The 17,828-nt window shown below is 40.2% G+C and overlaps 1 protein-coding gene across 7 annotated transcripts in view; it reads right to left on the reverse strand.

Annotated features, from left to right (window-relative positions):
* Window positions 1-17,828, reverse strand: part of LNX2 (ligand of numb-protein X 2) — a 62,305-nt gene that overhangs the window by 25,161 nt on the left and 19,316 nt on the right. For 5 of the 7 annotated variants that reach the window (XM_051634008.1, XM_051633998.1, XM_051633980.1 and 2 more), the window contains one exon: window positions 4,888-5,406. In XM_051634008.1, the coding sequence (XP_051489968.1) occupies window positions 4,888-5,288 (401 nt within the window). In that variant the 5' untranslated portion in view covers window positions 5,289-5,406. Of the gene's footprint in view, window positions 1-4,887; window positions 5,407-11,822; window positions 11,881-14,225; window positions 14,253-17,828 lie in introns of those variants that run through there. The other 2 variants (XM_051634026.1, XM_051634017.1) reach the window with 2 other exon arrangements.

Raw genomic sequence — 17,828 nt, forward strand, 5'->3', positions numbered from 1 at the left:
TTCAAGCAAAGACTGCAGAGAAGGAACCCAAATGTCTTTGCTGTTGCTTGTAAAACTCTGCCAGAAAAGTGACCTAAAGCAGTAATTCTGGTAAGATTTACAGCTGCAATTCGGAGTACAACACAGTGCTGCTTTGGAAAGTTAAGTGTTTGGGTCTTGGTTATTCTTTTGTCAGACAAAAAATTAAAAAAAAAACAACAAACAAAAATAAATAAAAACAAAGAAAAGGAGGCACTAGGAGTTATCAAGATCTGGGAATCAGAGAAGACTCAGGAAAAAGAAAAAAAAAAAGTGCTTTTGTTGCACATTTCTCTCTCATATCCAATGATCTAAGGAGCCTACAGGGAGATGAGTGGCTTTGAAGCAAAGAACCACCACAGAAAGATCCTGCACCTTTCCAGCAAGGAGAGAGTCCATAGGGCATGGAGAAACTGTGAATCTGCTGTCTATCCATGATTCAGGTCTAAGAAAAGATCTGCCAAGAGAGTGTTAAATCCTACAGATTCTCTTCATTTCTCTTTGAGCTACAAAAAAGCAGGGTAGGGACGGTGCTTGAGCTAACATGGGGCCAGGGGGGAAGAACAGGACGCAGTAGCACTGTCATAAACACCAACTGGGATTGCCAAGAGTTTGAACTATAAAAGTTTGTATTTATACAACTATTGTTGCTCTGGAACTTGTTAATCTAAATCCATATATTAAGCATGTTGACTCACACAGTGAATAGCTCAATAATTTCTTCAGCTCCACAAAATACCATCCCATATAAAGTTCAAACCTAACTTGACATAAAATTGGCTTCAGCGTTGGTCTTAACATCAAAAATTTGGAAAATGTTTCCATCCAAAATAACTACCATGGCTGAATACAGGAGGGGAAAATTGAAGCCCAAGTCAAAAGTAATACAGAAAAGCAGTATCTAACCCTTGTACTAAAAAGTTGTACAGATTTCAGAATACATTTTTGTACAATGGAGTTTTTACAAGTCTGAATAATCCACAAGAATTAACTAAATTAAAATAATACACAGAAAAGTTAAGTAATTTTTTGACAAGTTTCCTTCTGATTAATTACCTTTGATATTTAGAAGTGAAATTGGCATCTACTTTAATAAGCATTAGCTATTTTCTAGACCAAGTAACTGGGAAAAACAGTACAACTCAGCACTACTCGTATTTTTTTTTGCTTTAAATGAGATTATGTGTACTACCTTTAACTTTAAAAAACAGTTCCCCAGTGAATGTGATGAAACTGAAGGACTGATAAATCAAGAACATTTTCTTTATGCAATGTTCTATCACGGAGTGCAATTAGTCACCGTGAAGTAATCAAGTTTGTGTCTTTTGCTTCTTATCTCCTTGCTGGAGAAGCCTGCAGTAACCTTACACTCCAAGATGTCTGGTGGATACGGTGACATTTTCTTTCAGCTTTTAGGCTCAAATGGAGACAATTACAGCAATGCTGGAAAACCCAAGTGTGAATGTTTTCAGACAGTGAAAACTAACCAACCATACTGAATTTCTTAGAAATACTACCTCATGTAAGGGCTTGCTGAGACTGGTTTATATTAACCTATGCTGAAAAATAATAATACTGAATTTTATATTTCTTTCCTACATTTAACGATCAGTAGTAAAAATTTTACTGGATTCACCAATCCATATAAGATACAATTCAGACTATGCAGTTGGTGCCATCCTTTATGTCAGCAGTGATTATTTACAGGTGTTCAGAGGTTTGCAAATAAGCTTAATTGAAAACCGTAAATCACCATATACTCAAAATGTGTATCAGCATCCCAAGACAACAGAGGGAATTGAAGATGAGCGGCTTTTTTCAACTGAAAGCTTTTTTCCAGCCGACAAACAGGAAAAGCTAGTGACTCAGCTCATTCAGATTTCATAACAACCTTGTGCATTAAGTAAATGAATTTTTCATATATACCTGAAGTGAGCATACAATAGTGTTCCATGGACAAATAAATTGTGTGAACCTGTTATAAACAGCCCTAATATTACTCAAAGGGATGCCAAGCAAGGAAAACTGACTTATATGGTGAGGGAAATGACAATGCAAAACCAGAAGATGAGCCAAATATGTAGAAGGAATCTTGCTAACATTTTGCCTTTTATTAAAATCTAGTCAGCTTAATACGAGGATTAACTGAACCAAAAGTTAGGTGGTCTCACCACCCCCAAGTCATCATATAGATCAGAAATTAAGTTTCCTGGTGGAAACAAGCCTAACCTCCACATGGGAACCACATAGAGAAATAAAAAAATGGAAGTAAGAGAAAAAGGCTCCTCATTAGTCCCCATACTTCCCTGACATAGGCACCATTCATGCTGTGGGTACAAGGAGCAACAAAACCCAGACAGCTCCTGGACCACCACAGTCCATTGGGTTGCTGCATGTCCTGCACGCCCAAGGTGCTCCCCAGCTCCAAGTCCTTGGAAGCCTTCAGGATAGAGGGAAGAAGGAAGAGAGCATGCTAGAGATACACAGATGAACCAGCTGCTTCCAAGGCAGGCAGTCACTGCTCTCTTCCCCTCCTCTGCAGAGCACCTGCCCATGCACACACAGGCACAACATCTGGCTGCCAAGCAACCTCCTTCACCATGTCACCCTGCACCCCAAGATGGTCTCCAAGAGTCTCTAACTGGCACAAAGACCTAGACTTGGGATGACATTCATGGGGTAGATTCATGCACCTCTCAAATAAACCTTTCCATCTGGATGGCCACCAGTGTTGCACACAGCTAACACCACTCTCCTTCTGGGGAAAGACATAGGAAAGGAAAACACTCTCTGTCCCACTGCAGCCACCAGTGTTCCTCCCTCTGAGCCAGGGTTTTCAATCCCAATGGGGAGGGCTTTCTGCCTAAAGAGCTGGCACAGTTAAGACTACCAAACCATGATGAAACATCCTCATGGTACTTGCAACTGCTGAAGTTTACATTGGCTGCTTTAAAAAAAAAAAAAAAAAAGTATTGAATTGAAACAAAGCAAAGCAGGTAAGAACAAAGCCCATGATGAAGTATGAAGTCATGGAAACAAAAAGATCTCATTGCAGCTGGTGACCAAGGAGACCAGAAAAGTTAGGACTTGCACCATCCATTTTCACACAGAGTTGCCAGACAATATGCTTGTTTTTACAAATGCTGCTGACAGAAACTCTCACATATTGAAATGTTATTTCACTAGTGCCCTTTGTCTGTGTACAATGGTTATGTGCAATGCTTATTCTTCTGGCTCTCATGCTTTTTTTGCAGGCACAGTTACATAATTTTCTGAAACCTCTTTCAGCATAATGAACATAGGTTTTCAAATAGCATTGGGTTGTACACAGGGAATATTTTCTGCTAGCAGATACAATTCACATGAACTAGATCCTTCAAAGTTAGATGCATTTCCTTTGAATTTTTTTTTATCTATGTAATTCTTCACTATGCTCCTCTTATAATTTCTTAAATATCTGAACAGTTTAAAGTTAGTGGGTATAGATATGCATAATATTTTTTTAGCCCTGACTCATTAATTTCACCCTATTTTAGCTTTAACATAAATGGCCTGTCCAAGTTTTTGTTCATGATTCATGCAGTAAAATAGTTGATGCCTAAAAAAAAAAAATATTTATTTCCTGAAAATATTCTCCAACCTATAGAGGAAAAAAAAGAAGTCAAATGTACCCCTCAAAACAGGTTTAACATTTTTCCATTAGAAAAATGGAAGAGAGGAATGACACATCATGTAGCAGGGTACTGCACACACGATACAGAGGCAACTCCTTTGCTGGAAGAACAAAGTGCACTGGTCTGCATTATATGAAGTATAATTCTATCTGAATTTGATAATCATAGAATGCCAGGTTGAAAGGGACCTCAAGGATCACCTGATCCGACCTTATAAATAATCTTATTTCCCTCTTTCTAATATGGGCTCCTTTCAACATTTAAATAGTTTGGGTAGGACAGCATAAAGCAGAAAGAACTACAAGAGACTAAAGACTATGAAGAACTATAAAATTATTAATGGTTCAAAATAAGGTCCTAAACATTTAGGTGCAAGGAATATGGAATGTATCTCTCTGACACAAAATCACTTATGAAAGCTGCACCAAGACTTCCCACTAGTGTGAAGTGATTAGTTTCTACCAAATTAAGAGGGTGTTGAAAGTGTTTTATAAGCAATCAAAACAAATAAAAAAACAATCCTAGAATATACAGCACTTGACATACCATCAACTTGTTCAGTAAACAGATATTTTTTTTTTAACACAGAGAAAAACAGGCCTTGCAAGAGTCTCAAGAGATACCCATTCACCTGCCTACCTCGAAGCAGAATCCATTCTGCAGTAACCATTCCTGATAAAGGCTGGTTTAACATCTTCAGAAACACTTCTGAAAACAGGGAATACACAACCATCCTCAAGTAAACTGTGCCAGTGCTAGACCATTCTAAAGCTTTTTTCCCTAAAATTTGAACTAAATCTCCTTTATTCCTATTGCACTATTTCCTTCCTCTTTGCATATGTGGTTTGTATGTCTCTTATTTTTCCCTTCTGTCAGCCTTTTTTCCCCTACCATAAACAACCCTGTTTTCTTCAGCCTTTTCTGCTAAATCATGTTTTTCAAAACCTTGAATGAATCATGTCTTTCTCCTCAGGACTCTAAGTGCTCCTCACTATTCTTGAAGTGTGATGTCCAAAACAGGATTCAGGGCTCCAGCTGTGCACAGTTACAGACTCACCATTTCCTGTGGTATTCTATTGCAAAATTAAAAACCACCAACAACCCTCTCCCCCATCCTGTGCCCAGTTTCTACTGCTACACAAGGGGCCTACCAAGCACGTAAGGAGCATGCAATGCAAGCACCTGCACCGCTCACCTGTTTTTGAGATGTGCTGCCAGGTCACATCGCTGCATGACTTCCTGACACACAGAAGAGAAGGGGCACAAAACAAATAGCTTGTCTAACAGTTTATGAACAAGAATGCTGGATTTTTTGCAGAGTTTAAAATGCAGTCTCTTTCGATCTAGTGGGCAGAAATCCTTCTCCTGCAGAAAGTTCCTTAGGCACTTGTAGCAGAAAGTGTGTCCACAAGGAGTGTCCAATGGCTGCAACAAGGGCTGAAGGCAAATGTGGCAGACCAAGTCATCGTCCACTTCATTCTGGTAGTTGTAGAGGTGGTTCTCCCTTGTCCAGTGCTGCTGGCCACACTCAAAGCACAGAGGGTTCAAGGAGGCATTCTGCTCCACAGAAGCCATGTCATCTCCAGTAGTCCCCATTGTACAGCTAAGAAGGCTGATGGATCCTTCTCCTGCTAGGATGGGCTTGCTCAGGTGAAGCTCAGAGAGAAGCTGCTTCTTCCAGGGTGACTTACACTCTTCAGACAAGTCTCATTCTCTGCAATAAATAAATAAAAATTTTTCATTTTGCATTAATTATGAAAGACCTTGTCCGAACTTTTGACTTCTGGGTTTACCAAAATATAGCAACTAGATAGATTAAGAAGAATATTTCTGTTTTCTGTAAAGCTGTCATAGAAAGCAGCAACAAAAAAAACCACCTGCAAGTACAATTCCTTTTACAGCATAAACGTTTTATGGCTTCATAACAGCTGCTGCACTGCACAGCTTTCACCTGCAAGATGACCAGTTTGTGAAAGTAAGGACACCACATTATGCAATGTCACACTACAAGGATGCAATTAGCAGCTAGCACAAAAAAAATACCCTATTGTGGAATAATGATTATATGACTAAGTAATTAAATGTGTTCTTTAACATGAGATTATGATTTTAATCTGGTCCTACTTTATTTTTTTGGATTTTGACTATTAATGTAGAATATTCCACATTACAAGTCTAAATATATCACATTAAAAAGAAAGCAACAGACCGATTACCCCATTCTCTGCCATTAGTAATATTGCGTATGTGTCACCTCTTACTTTCAAGTCTTCTCTGTGGATTGGTACACAGTAAGAGGGACTGACTCTATCCAATACACCACATTCGATTTAGTACAAAGGTCAGTAATAAAAATATTGAATAAACTAATCATATGAAGCTATTGGTTCCAAATGACTCATCTGTTTTGCTTTTTATTTAAAAAAATTACAGCATATTCAATGTAAGGATAATCATGTCAGTCAAAGGATGGTAGGTCTGTCCTCATGGGATTTATTTTCTACACTTTGTAAGCTATTAAACTTTGCCCCTCTTAAAATAGCTACCTGGCCAGGAAACTGTGCAGCCATAAGTCTGCAATTTCAAACACTAAATCCCTACCCCTCCCAACCTTATTTACCCTTCTCTCCTTTACAAAATCACATTGCTTGACACTCGTAACAGGATGATTTAGAAAATAAATCAAGTTTCCTCACATTCTTAAGAGACCTCCTAATTTGTTAGTTTTGGCAAATGTTCTCATCAGTGGGGAAAAAAAAAATAATCAAATTTAAGCAATGCCTACTTTGTGTCTTAAATTCTTTACTGCTATTCAAGAGGCAAGACGCCTGAGAGACACTTACTGTATTCTAGCAGAGTAGTAGCAAGCATATGGAGAAATAAAAACTGCTAGTGTAGGTACCAGCCCATCATCTTTAATTTTAGCTGCTGAAACATAGTCATAAATATATTCTGAAACTCATGTGGAGCACATGCAGTTCACCATGTCTTGCTTTTTAAGAGAATCTCTGTTTTGGTGTTTCTCCCTTAACCTCACACAGCCAAGCACAAGACTTAAAGCACATTTTACAAGGATTATTATATCCTTTGACGCAAAAAGGATTAAACAGTAATTTGTAATCCAGGCTTCTATTCTGCTGTGGAAATTGATGCTCATCATTGCCCTGCCTCGTAGTAGATAATGTGCACCTTCTGGAAAGGATTTCACGAGGGAAGAGCATAGTGGTTCTTTGTTACTGGAGACTAAGAATGCAAAATGAGACCCCAGAAGAGATTACTCAAAAAACAGTCTAAAACGTATTATGTAAGAGCTGCAAGATTGGAGAGCAGATCAGGAGAGCCATGCACGGGGCCCTCACGCTCCAAGCACAGCTCTCCTGCTCTGCCTTCATGCTGCTGGATTAACAGAAGGGATGAGACCCGTCTAATGGTCGCCCTTTACATAACGCACAATAAACCAGACACACGTTCTAGAGAAACACTCCACTGATTTGTGACTTTACCAAATTATTTTGCTTCCTAGGGCACTAGGAGAGGAACAGGAGGCACACGTCCTGTTGTACCTGGGGGCTCTGGCAGCACCATCAGGCAGGGCAGAGGAAAGGGAAATGCAGAATGGAGAGAAAAAGCCATTTTAAGTGTCTTGCCCAAATTCTAGACCCACTCCTACTATTGACTACCATTGGGATTATTCCTCCTCCAAGTAACCCAGGTCCCAAGAAAGGAGCAGGTCCACATCAGCAAGGTTTTGGAAACACATGGAGACCATTCTGCACACTGCAGTTATGAAGCTTCAGATACAGACGTATGACAGTGACCATCCTGAATTCCCCTTCTTGAAGGCTTCTGGCATTACTTTGAAGTCTATAGGGCAAGCTGTTTCTGCAGGCTGCTGACATTGCCTCTAGCCACTTCTCAGCACTGTCAGTGCCCTGTTAGCTTAAATCATCAACAAATACCATATAAACTAACCCCACCACCTCTTTTGCAGCTGACATGGCCACCCTTCCACTGCCTGCTGGCAGAGCTGCAGGAGATCTAGACAGTTGATTAAAACATAAAGATTAAAAAACAAACAAACAAACAACAACAAAAAACCAAACAAAAACAAACAAAAAACCCCAATAACCCACTGCTACCCCCCAAAAAAACCAAACGAAAACACAACAAACCCACTACCAAAACCCCCCCAAAAAACCAAAACAGAACCCAAAACCCAACAACTTAAACCCACTGAGATTTCTTCACTTTGGTGCTGCTGCCTGCATCCTTGACTGCTGTGCTGCATTTGGGGCCAGCCTGTTCCATGACTGAAGAACAGTCACCGTGATTTGTATTGATTATATACCAGAGCTGCCTAATTATCAATTCCAAGACCTTTCACAGGCTGTTCCCAGTACAAAACATCAGCTGATTTACAAAGCCCATAAACACAATATTTGTTGCCTGGGCTACAACTGGGATGGCAGGCAGGCTCTAAATTTCACTGATGTAAAGCACAATATCCCTGAAATCTACAATACCAGAGCACTGCCATTTATAATACCCTACTTCAGCTCTCCTTATGCATCTCTTGTATTATCTGCTGTATCTCTTATCATTGCAGATCATCAGGTCCACAGAACGGTATCAGCTCAGGAAGCTGCAAGCAGGAAAGTAGTCAGAATTACAAAAAAAAACATAAAGAGGGTAAGAGAGCCAGTCAGGCCTGTTATTCAAGTCATGTAATTCCCTAGGAAATAATTCTCCCAAGACTTCATTACAACAATAGAGCAATGCAGGTAGTGCCCTGCTTTCAGTTTTAAATCACAATCCACTTGGGAACTGAGGAAGTCTGGACATCCAACTGTAAAATTTATTTATTTATTTATTTAAAGTAGAGTGTGCAGGAGAATGATTTTAGACTGAAAAAGACAGTCTTATTGTTAGGCCTCCTCTAGTTCTGACTTATTGATTCAACTAACATTCTTTGGAGAAGCTTAACACATTTTTACAAAAGCATAAGATGTCAGGCTTTATACTGACATCAGATTTCACAATATTTACTCCTTCTGTCTGAATGGGCACTATTAAAAAAAAACAAACCCAAAACAAAACAAAAAAAACTCCACAAGCAAATCAGAAGTGTAGTAATAACTCAGCCCTTTTATTGTGGTTGTCTTTTTTTTTTTTACGTAAGTCACAAACAATTAACACTAGTTTCAGATTGAAATGAATGGAGATATGTATTTTGCAATTAATGCTGTCAGAGATTTAAATAATCTATTTCTAAATATGGCAAGTAGTTTCAGAGAAGTTGTGGATGCCCCACCCCTGGAAGTGTTCAAGGTCAGGCTGGATGTTACTTCAAGCAACCCTGTCTAGTGTAAGGTGTCCCTGCTTATGCTGGGGGGTTGGAACTAGAAGATCTTTAAGATCCCTTCCAATCCAAATTCAATGATTCTATGATAACAGTTACAGCAAAGGTTTCATATGACTCTAAACTCAGGCAGTCCCTTCCTGTTCAGTCAGATTTGTACTTGCAAGGGAACACATAACATGTATTGATCAGTAACTCTGAACAACAGTATGGTCATCATCCTGGATTTCAGGAAAGACTGGCTTAATTTTAAAATGTCACAAGATTTCTGAAGTCTTTTCTCCATGGCCACGGCACTTGAAGCTAGCTAGGAAAAATCTGGGGGTTCTCAAATTCCTCTGCCTTGATCAATTGCTGGGGCTGTGCACAGGATCTCTTAGTAGCCTGTAGTCGATCAACACAATCCCCAGGAGAGAGAAACCAGACATTGGTTACATTGTTAAAACTACATCATAAGAGATAAAAAAATGAGTTCTTAGTTCCCAGTCCAGCATCCTTCACAGAAATCAGGCTGATGATTCCTAACTGTTTTTAAAGCAGACCTTAGCTTGAGTGGAAGAATAAAAGACAGCAGAAACTGTAATAAAAAACATGATGAGAACAAATAGCTGATGCACAGCACTAGAGGGGAAAAGTGTTATTCCACATTTTCCAGTAAGCATGACCTAGCTCATTAGATCCAATCTCTGCTTTAATATTAAAGCCATACAGCAAACAAGTGAAGCAGAACTAGCAACTTGTATTGACTTTACAATATCCATGTTAATTATACTGGTATCTGAAGGCTGCACTGTCTTCAAACCCCAACTCAGTTCTAGACAAAGTTTATGAGAAAGTAATCCTGTTATGACTCTTCGTCTTTTAAAAACACAAAGACCTGACAGTGTTGTCAAAAAAATGTCATCTGGCAGCTCGAAGTCAGGAACAAACCCGCAAGAGATGGGCAGAGCACAGCATTTAGACTGGGACAGATTTAGGCTAATGCTGCAGCCACACTGTCACCGCATGCCAATTATTGTATGAATTTGTATGAATGAGCAACCCTCTTCTGTGATTTTTTAAGCTGTTCAGCAGAATGACTGGAATTTTTATGTTCAAACTAAATAAAATTGTGCCTGAACAGTGACTTGGTTCCACTGAACCACAACCGGGCAAGGCTGGGCTCACAGTTAAACAATCTCTCCACCGATCATTTCTTTGCCGCTGTGCTTGCCTTTGCACTCCATCAAAGCAATGCCCATCCAGCAAAGGTGTCAGCCCTATACCAGGTGTTGACATGGCACCATCACTGTAAAGGCAGTGGGTTGCAGGTGAACCTTCTCCTTCCCCACCTCGGGTGTGCTTTTTTATACGCCACATCCTAAAAAAGCTGTGCACACGCGCTCCCCTTGCTGGGTATTTCTGGAGAGTGGCATTTTTCCAAATTGTGGAATGAAACCCTGCTTAACCCTGGTGAATAAGGAGTGTTTGGGAAAATTAATAGGACCATAAGTTGCGTTCGTTATTTGCGGAGTGCTGTGTTTCCGTGGCGACAGGGGACTATGGGCTTTAATTACTGCCGCAATGTCAAGGGCCCCTGCTGAACAGCAGCGTGTGCGAGAGACGCTCTGCAGGGGGGACCGGCGGGAGGGACAGGCGCCTGCACTGTCCCCTCTGACCCACGGCTGCTTGAGGAGGTATGGGGGGGTCTGAGCAATGATCTCAGCAGGGAAGGAGGAGATGTAAAGAAAGGGGAAACCAAGGGGAAGCTTAAGACCATCTGACCAGAGAAGAAGGATGATGCTCACCTCCCAAAACCAGCACTTCAAACTAAGGGATGCTCAGCATCAGGGGATGACTGGAGGAAAGAGAAGGATGCGGAGGATGGAGATAAAACAAGTGGCCAGAAGGTTTTGCTCAAACACAGGAAGATCATCCTGCAGCCATTTTCTACAGCACAAACAGAATGGCTTCTATTTTGGGACCAGGAGATTAAAATAGCTTTACTTCAGTCAAATTGGTCTCAAATGAGACAGGCAAGATCAGGACTGTGACCCTACAAAGGTCTATGCAACAAAATATCCATTCTTTATAGCAAATACAGAGCTATATCTGACAAATCATCTCAGAATAGAATAAGACAAGAGTATGAATCTTTAACAAAGACACATCTATGCACCTGCAGATTAAACTTTGCATATTCCTACTGAACAAGAAGTGCGCTGAAAAAGGAAGAGGTAAAATGTGCAGGGCAAGCTAAATGGGAGCTGCCCAGGTTTGTATGGCAAGGCTGCTCTCCTGGCCTGCAAGAAACCTGAATTTCCCTCGAGGAGAAAGGACCTGACCTTGTACCCCCTCCTCCACAAGCACGGCAGCTACTGCTGCTCTACGTGAAGCCTCACTCACAAAGATTTACCCTTCTCTGACATTCTGTTTCACAAGAGAGGCAGTGGCCACCTTTACAATTTGCAAGAAGATCCATTTTCTGTGGGTAAACTAAATTTTCTGCTCAGTGAAAAAAGAAAAGCCTGTTTTGGGGGGCTAACTCTGCTTGGTTTCAGAAGCTGCCCCACTGCAGGAACCCCCAGAAGTGGGACAAGGACCTGGGGGCTTGAGATTCACCCAGGTCTCCCAACAACCAAGCAGGTTTGCAACTTTTAGGCCTGAGTGTACAAAAAAATTGCCCTCAAAACCTCCTTCAAGCTCCTAAAACCCTTTTGGGATTTTGCAGCAGTGAAAAAAAAATAAATAAGAAGCGAAGTGAAATGAAAGTGAAAACAACCCACACTTACCTGCTGGTAGAGCCAAAGACAAATTTCCTTCCTAGTGCAAAGAGCATAATGAAAAGAGTATCTCATTACCACTGTGGTAAAAGGTGGGCTTTTATATCCCGTGGAAGTAAAAAAATAACCCAACAGTCAAAAATCCACCACAAGGACACAATTAGCAAGGCTTTCTTCTCACTGACGGAGCAAAAGAGAAAGGTAAGAAAGAGTAAAACATTTGCTTCTCTGCCATGGTTATTTTCTGCAGTGCAATCTGTCTACCATCCCTTGCCATATGTGCCACCCTTTCTGTTTGGAGAGATGAAGGCTGCAGAAAGCTGTCCATCAAGATGCTAAACCCTCTGGAAAGCCCTCCCCTGCCCACTTTGTTCTGAAATGGGGACTTTTGTGGATGAACAGAAAACACTTAACTAGATTAAACGTAGCTGGTTCCCGGGTATGCACAGAAACTATTTGATTTGATTAATTCAAATTTTAACGAGCTGAAGCGATTCAAAGAAAAAGAAGGAAGTGGGGAACTATGTTCTCTTTTTCAGCTCTTCTGTACAACAATCCCCATCCCTATGGGTGTGCATGGAGAAAATTCAGGGAGATAACACAGCACTTGGATTAATCACAGCATGGCTTTGATGACAGAGAAACTAAGGGTAAAGAGATAGAAAGAAGGATAAAAGAACTTTATGGGTAGTTACATTGCAGGAATAACTATTTTCAGGGAGTAACACCAGCCCCATCTCTTCCTTCAGGCTTATGCTACCTAGCACGTGTTACAGCTTGTTTCTCCCATCAACCACAACCTGAGTGATGGTGGAAAGCTATTTTGAAAGGTAAACTATGCTGTTACTAAGCAGTTCTTTAACTCAGCCACACTATGAATAAAATTAAGCCATCCCTACTAAGCTAACAAAAAAGTGTGAGATGGACCCAAGAGGACAGGCTTTAGAGATGACTCTGATAATGGCAAGCCATATGCTGTCACTGCTCTGCATGAAAGCAGGTACAGTCCCTTGCAGGACCAAGTGTTCATCAGCTGTGAGGAACCCACGACCACCTATGCCCAGAGGAAGAAATCTGAAAGTAGAGAAGAAAGAGTGCAGGGGACGGTTTAGACAGGTTTGTGCCTTCAGCCTCCAGCCTCAACTTGCCAAACAGCACCCTGGCAGCTCAGAATTATCACTTGAAGAGCAAAGGCAATCCCCTAAACCAGTCTGCCCAGCCTCAAAATGGCTTATTTTCTCCCTGATCAAAGAAAACAAGTATAACCACATCAGAAATCTTCAAAAAATAGGAAAAAAAAAAACTTCTTGAGTCCACAGTCAAAATTATGTTTAACTCAGGCTACCTACCTGCAGGCCATATTAGCCAAGAGACATGGGTTGCTCGTGAGCAGGGGTGCCAAACGCAGAGTGACCAGTTCACCTGAGAAACCATCTCACCTGATCTGTTGCCCAGTGTGACCAGGCAGCCGGGAAAGCTGTGCCAGCTCCAGCCACCCCTTGGCAGGCAGGGCACTCGTCCTGAGCAGCCCCTGCCTGTGCCTGGTTAGCATGCTATCTGCTAGCTGTCACTTGAATTAACTCCAGGATAAAAGGAAATTCTTGGATTCTTAATGCTTTAGGGCTATGACTGCACCTCTCCCTATTAACTCTGCTGTACACATTTCACTTTGCCGCTGTACATAACATAATTACACCTAATTTCCAAGGAGGACTTTTCTTCTGATCCATGTCAAAAGGTTCTCTTCAGAGCCAGACACCTGACACAAAACACGTTCCTATTGTTTTGAAGGACACTTGTCAAAAAATTAAAACTTCACATTCAGATCTTCGACTTTTGTCTTCTATATGTAGGTGTACTGTACCTCATACACATGTATTCTGTACAAAGACACTGAAAACAAATGGCTTCATTCATCATCAGACTTTACATAACAGGAACTTGTTAGATCTAGAAGTTGTAGTCTTAAATATACAAATATTACCTTAAATAATTTCGGTATTTTGTATGTAAACAGGTCTTTACAGTAGACTAGTACTTGACCTGGGGCCTCCAGACAGGATTCAGAGGGGGAAGCAGACAATGAGTTGACTATGTAAAGTCAAGTCTGGTTATACAAATTTGACAGAGACAAAGAATATGGAAGCAAAGACAGCACTGCATTTGTTTTCAGTCCAAATGTAGGAATCACGTACTTTCTGCTTTGGCCCTTATAATGCCACAGTCACCAAGAAAGTGTGGAGACAAAATTTGTTGAATAAAAACCCTAGTTGTTTATTTCAATTACTTTCTTTACTTCTTTACTTTAGTTTGGCTCACTGAATGTTAAAATACCTACACATATGTATATATTTAAAAATCAGAATTTCAGCACCTATTAAAAAGGAAGGCTTTCACAGTACAGTTATTTACCTGCCTGAGGTGCAAAGTTTGGCTGCTGAAGTGTCCCGCCTGAATCCTGTGAGTGTTCTTAGAAACTACATCAGTAGGACTGTTGAAAAGCAGTCCTTAAAGATTCAAGTGAAAATCTTAGCAAAGATGCATAGTAACACACAGTAAGCCAACAGGTCCTGGTGTGTGTTATCAAAAGAGTGACAGGGCCCAAATATTAAGCAGCAATCTTCTACCTTCCCCTTGCAGAATGAATAATGTGGAGGAGTGAGCGCTGAACTGCTGTTATAGCATTTCTCTCTGCTTTCCTCAGTAGTCTTGTTCTCTTTGTTTAAAAACAAAAAGCTTCCTAAACAGAGGCAGACAAATGAAAATTATTACCTTTTAAGTGAGTAGTACAAATTAAATAAAATAAAAAAAATTACACTAAAGACACATAACTGGTAGCACCGACGTAAAACCCCAAACTGGTAGCCATACACAGACATTATATAGAACATAATATATTTATATAACTATAAAGAAATAAGCTAGAATAAAATTGTCCAAGAAAAGCACAAGAGGGCTAAGTGTTCAGACATGGATACTTGCCCTACAAGCAAACAGAGGGAAGGATCAGGAGAAGTTTGGTGGGGTGGGGAGGCATCAGGGCTCCAATTGCTATGCTTGCCTAGCAAACAAAAGCTGAGTTGTTAAAAACATGAAGACTAAGATTTATGAAAGAAAAATGTATTTCTGTTCTCAGATACTTATTCATGAATTTGCAAAACGTATAGAAGACATTTACTCACATTAGTAGGGAATTCTGGTTCACCACATTTTGGGAAGAGAGTGGGAAAGGAGCGATGCACTGAAGAGCCCCACCAGGTAGGACGTTCCTAACTTCAGGCACCACTTTTCTGTATCCGTGGTCAAAATGGCTCCAGCAACAGAGGCTGACAGAAGCATGCTACATTGGGAATGAGCCAACCTTCTCCTCCTCCTCCCTGTCCAATCCCTTCTCAGCATGCTGAAATTTTGCATTTGAGATTCTGTGGGGGTTGATACAATTTTCACTTCCTCATTTATTCTATGTATTCAACCCTTAAGAGCTAGCTCTTAAAATACCAGTCTTGCTTTGAAGGATATTACTTCATTAGCATTGCTTTCAGAAAAAGGTCTTTAAGACGCAGACGATTCAGCCTCAGGAGTGCCCATCTTTTTTGCACTCCCTAACCACAATGCTCATTTTCCCAAACCAAGCACTTCTCAACAAGTTAGGTTAGGTTCACAGACATAAAAAAATTCAAACTCTCATTTATTTCCATACTTTTTTTTTCACCCCTAGCCCATGCTAAATACTTTCACATGTTTTATGCCAGATCCTTAGATGAAACATTTTTTAAACTTTATAAACCTTGGTTTTTTTTAAATTGCTATATTGTCCAAGAGCCAGAAACCATCACAGACAACACTCCTACTCCACTGGGAGCTGTGCAAATGAACCCAAAAGATAATGCTGTCTCCATGAGATAAAGACTCATGTTCCCATGAGATACATCTCTTTTTCATAAAAAGGGACAAATGCTGTGCACCAAGATGATGAGACCCCAGAAATGCTACACAAGGTCCAATGCTCCTGTAGACACTGGCTTACCCTTTGCACAGAAGCAGCAGCAGTAGCAGCTGTGCTGGTAAGGCCAGGTTAATTTAATGCAATGGCACTGGTATATGATGGAGCATTTGGAAATAACATTTCCAAGCTAATCTGCTCCTCTCAAACTGCCAGTTCATTAAATCTTGTAAGAAATGGCTCAACTTTACTATCAAGTTCAGAGCAGTCCAGCCATTCACAGGAACAGGGTTCAATGAGTCAAAGAGACTCTGCCACAAGTCACCCTCACCTGGCAAAGTCACTAAAAAGCTAAGGAATACCTAGAAAATGAACACGCATTTAATCCTGAGACAGCTCCCTTTTGCATCAAGCTTGTAATGTGGAGAAGTACAAGGGAATAAACACAAAAAACCTAGTCTGATCTATGGTTATTAGATTCCAGCTAGATGTAGACATTTGGATCAGAAAAACATGTCACATCTCTCTAAAGATCTGTTCAGTATTGCAATAAAAAGCAGCCTTGATTTTTACTGGCTTTGAGAGTAAAAAATCTAACCATTACAATTTAATGAACAAAGAAGTGGGCAAACAGGGTCATTAAAAGCCTTCATCCTGTCCCTTCTGTGTGCAATCTGAAAACCAGAAGTGCATTAAAGAACATGATGTGATTTTCATTCAAAGGAGACATCTTACTGTAAAAGCAGTAGACTTAACTATAAGCAACACTGTCTCTTATTATCAGTTATGGGATGAGACCAGAGAAACAATAAATAAAATCCCAGGCAACCAGTCTGCCTCCACATGCTGAGTGAATGTAAAGAAAACATTCAGGGAAAGGAAAGAGTCCTGAAACGACAATCCTAGCTGAACAGTTTCAAGGTGGAAAAGGTAAAAACCTTCACAGAACATAGAAGTTACACTAGAAAATTACTGCAATAATATAATGTAATTTGGCTAAAAGGAGTAATTTGCATACATTTCCCTTTATGAACTTCAAAATGGGAAATATATGAACTTGGATTTACTGCTTGTCCACACAGACCGGTTTAACTGAACACAAAGCTTCACTAAAGTTGAATTCTGAACTGATACTTATTTAGTTGTTAAAGCACATTGCGTTACTGTAGTTTCAGCCAATCCCTACTACTAAATTGAAATAAATATATACTAAAAGAGTTTACAAGGAGTCCTGCTTTTCTTTTTCCACTAAGTATATGAAAATAAATCATTGCAACTTTCCCACAAGCAATACAAGATGGATTTATTTATTTTTTTTTTGTATGCTGGATTTGGAGAACAGCTCATCTGCTGAGGCTCTGGCTGGCTGGAGAGGCACATTCTCTACTGCCATCCTGACTCCCCTTCAGACTTGTGAATGAAACTGAGAGGACACTTTGGCTCAGAGATTCCTATTTACCTGCAAACTGGGGTCAATGCATGTGACGAACTAGCTATAAAACACACAAACAAAACTGCTGAACCTCACCAATGATTTTAAATCTTCAATTAAAAAAAACAACTCCCAACAGCCAAACCTGTCACCTCACTTGCTCCCCCATTTTTCTCTCTCTCCTTCCCCTCCCCAAATCCTGGAAAAACAGCAAAGCAGGACTTACTCTTCTAGGACAAACATTTCCACTTGAAAACATTGAATACAGTTATTTCAAAATACCTACACACTAGAGATCTTAACTTTTGTTTTTCCACTAAAAACTCTTGAAAGCCAACAGATTTAGTAAAAGGAAGAAACAAATGGGTGAATGATCTTCTGTTTCTCATTCTGTTTTTAGAAGAATATAACCTCTATTTGTTTTTACAGAAGTCTTAACTGGAGGACTTGTATTACTTGAAGTCTGCATGCACTGCAGAATGTCCAACAAAATGAGAAGCCTTTTTTGCAAGGTGGTTATAAATGCTACCCGGAAGTTTACCAGGGTTTCTAGGATGCCTGTTGGAAAACCTTAAGGATAACTCTACAACTATTACTGCATACGTATCCTAGGAGACCAAAGAGCTTTCACATTTAAGAG

This window comes from Apus apus, chromosome 1 (assembly GCF_020740795.1).
Source record: "Apus apus isolate bApuApu2 chromosome 1, bApuApu2.pri.cur, whole genome shotgun sequence".
In the NCBI taxonomy this organism is placed as follows: Eukaryota; Metazoa; Chordata; class Aves; order Apodiformes; family Apodidae; genus Apus; species Apus apus.